This window comes from Aphis gossypii, unplaced genomic scaffold (assembly GCF_020184175.1).
Source record: "Aphis gossypii isolate Hap1 unplaced genomic scaffold, ASM2018417v2 Contig01038, whole genome shotgun sequence".
Taxonomy (NCBI): Eukaryota; Metazoa; Arthropoda; class Insecta; order Hemiptera; family Aphididae; genus Aphis; species Aphis gossypii.
This window is the reverse complement of record NW_026083422.1, coordinates 1-2,587: the sequence shown is the minus strand read 5'-3', so window position 1 is coordinate 2,587 and position 2,587 is coordinate 1. Positions and strand designations below refer to the sequence as shown.

The window sequence follows — 2,587 nt, the reverse complement described above, 5'->3', positions numbered from 1 at the left end:
ATAAAAATCATATGAAATTTATTGATTACATAGAGATATTAAATGCTTTTATCAACCATAGACCTGTTGAGAAAAAACAATCTCACAGAAACATGAATTTCATTCAATCGAATAAACATGTTGTTCATTCAAAAACAATGAACAAGCTTGTTCTCAGTGCTAATGACGATAAAAGATATATAATGAATGATGGGATAAATACATTGGCGTATGGTCATTACAAACTCACAAAATAATTTAATTAAAAACTTAATGATTCAACAATCAGTAGGTATATACAGCGTTATTTAGCGAAATATTATACAAAATTCAACAGCTTTATTATTTTTTATTGAATAAATTTAGCACTAGGAGCGGTAATATACAACAGCTTTATTATTTTTTCATTGAATAAATTTATTACTATATAGCGCTTTCTGTTTATATCAATTGTGGATATATTAAGTTTTTTAAAAATAGACTACGGAGTACTAGGAGAGCATGTGAAATAATTAATTTTACTTGATAAAAAAATTTGTATATATTTTTTTATTATAAAAATGTGTCATACAAAAAAAAAAAAAAAAAACTTTATTTTAAAATATCTGATGATGTTATCCAGAATTTTGACTCGAATCGAAACCTAGCCATTTAACAAACATTTTATTCCCAACTTTTTTTATAATACGTTCAACGAGGAAAGTGTCTGGAAAATCAGTTAATTTAATTTCCTGCTCGTAAAAACCACCTAAGATTATATTGTCTGATCCATCTTTTAGTTGATAAGTTACTGGATTTGTCTGTAAAACTTTTGAAACTGTAAATATTTCCGTTGTCCAATTCGGTGTATATCCTTTACTAAATATATGTTTATACTTAGATATTCTTACTTTGTCATTAACTTTTAATTTTGGTTTGTATAATGTATCATTAAATTGTGTATTAAATTTATTTTGTTTGTATCCGCTCGAGCTTCATTCGGTGTACATTTGATTGTTCTATGTTTTGTGTTATTATAGTTATACATAATTTTCGATATTGTATTATACCAATTCCATGTACCTGTTGCAGTAAAATGTTTATATATATTATTTTTAAGAGTTGTATGACACGTTCAGCCATCGAACACTTAATAACACTGTATGAACTGTAATGTTTAATTTTATATTTTTTCATTAAATTTTGAAATTGAATATTATAAAATTCTGTACCATTATCTGTCTGTAACAATTTTGGATGAGCTTTTTTCAATATATTAAACATACCATTTGTACATTCCTTTGATGTTTTATTTTTCAACGCTTCCACCCAAACGTACTTACTATATGTGTCTATGACAACTAAAATATATTTAAAACCATAATTCTGTCTAGAATGAGATTGCATATCCATTAAATCGCTTGCCAGAGGTCGTCAATAAACCGCGTTACTACACTACGTCTAGGAAATATTTTCTCGCTGGTCGATGAAGCTCATTAGCTATACTCTTTAAGGTTGTCATTAAACTATAATATTTCTTTCGCGTAATTCTTCTAAAATAGATATTATTTCATTATTAACACCAGTATTACCAACACTTTGTGATGATGTTAAAAGATTTAATCTAGTTACTAGTTCATTCGGGTCGTCATAATAAACTAATTGTGTTTGCGGTATTACATCTTTATATAAACCTGAACCTTTCTTAGGCTGCGGTGTTAAAGTAAAATTAAACATATTTTCAACTGCGGGATCTGTAACCATAGAAATGTTTGCTTCTGGATTAAAATAAAATGGTTCGTTTTTCATAGTCGTATCATCATTAACATTACTACGTTTAGCGTTCGAACTAGATAAATGATCCTTAATTGGTGTTAAGTTAATTTGAGGAGATCTAAGGTTATTAATTTTAGCTATATGTTCGTTTAACTGTTTTTCTTCATGTTTCATTCGATCATACAGAGGTTTTACAACGACTGACCATTTATGATTGTGGACACATAACATCATCAAAAATTATAATAGAATTTTTCTTAGTTAAGTTCGGTTTTATAACCTTATCAACGCTGTAATGTAAATAATTCAAAATTCAAAAGAAAAAAAAGGCAATGGTTTATATTTAAACAATATGGGTTGAGAAAAAAAAATAATAATTGATTACGCTACCTGACAGACCGCTTTCGACCAAGATATTATAAAATACGTAAAAAGTTGAAAATCAATCATTTCCGTGGAGTCTTTTCACGTGATAGCTTACCTAAAAAACCGCACGTCATTGAATGTGGCAATTAAACTTAGACATATCTTCAGGTGACGGGAGCCATTGGGTAGCGTTTCATAAAAATAAAGATAAAGTCATATATTTCGATAGTTTGGCGATTACCTCCACCAATTGAATACAACGTTATTTTAAAAAGTTTTAAAATAGTATATAACTATTCTAACTATCAAGACTTTAATACATTCAACTGTGGACATTTATGTCTTGAATTTTTACAATGCATGAATCTCTTACACTAAGTTTAACTGGAAAGTCGACTGTATTGACTGCAAATTATTTTCCATCTCTAAATGTTTACGAGGATTCAGAAATAGCTTTGTTATCTTTGCAAACGTTCAATTCATTTCC

General features: G+C 28.1%; 1 protein-coding gene across 1 annotated transcript; it reads right to left on the bottom strand.

Moving 5' to 3' along the window:
• Positions 1 to 1,433: 1,433 nt before the first annotated feature.
• Positions 1,434 to 1,941, bottom strand: LOC126555729 (uncharacterized). Its single transcript, XM_050210615.1, has 2 exons — positions 1,591 to 1,941; positions 1,434 to 1,511 (listed from the first exon to the last, which is right to left on the bottom strand). Exons 1-2 carry the CDS (start codon positions 1,906 to 1,908, stop codon positions 1,485 to 1,487), a joined length of 345 nt encoding a protein of 114 aa, XP_050066572.1. The 5' UTR covers positions 1,909 to 1,941; the 3' UTR covers positions 1,434 to 1,484.
• Positions 1,942 to 2,587: the final 646 nt, after the last annotated feature.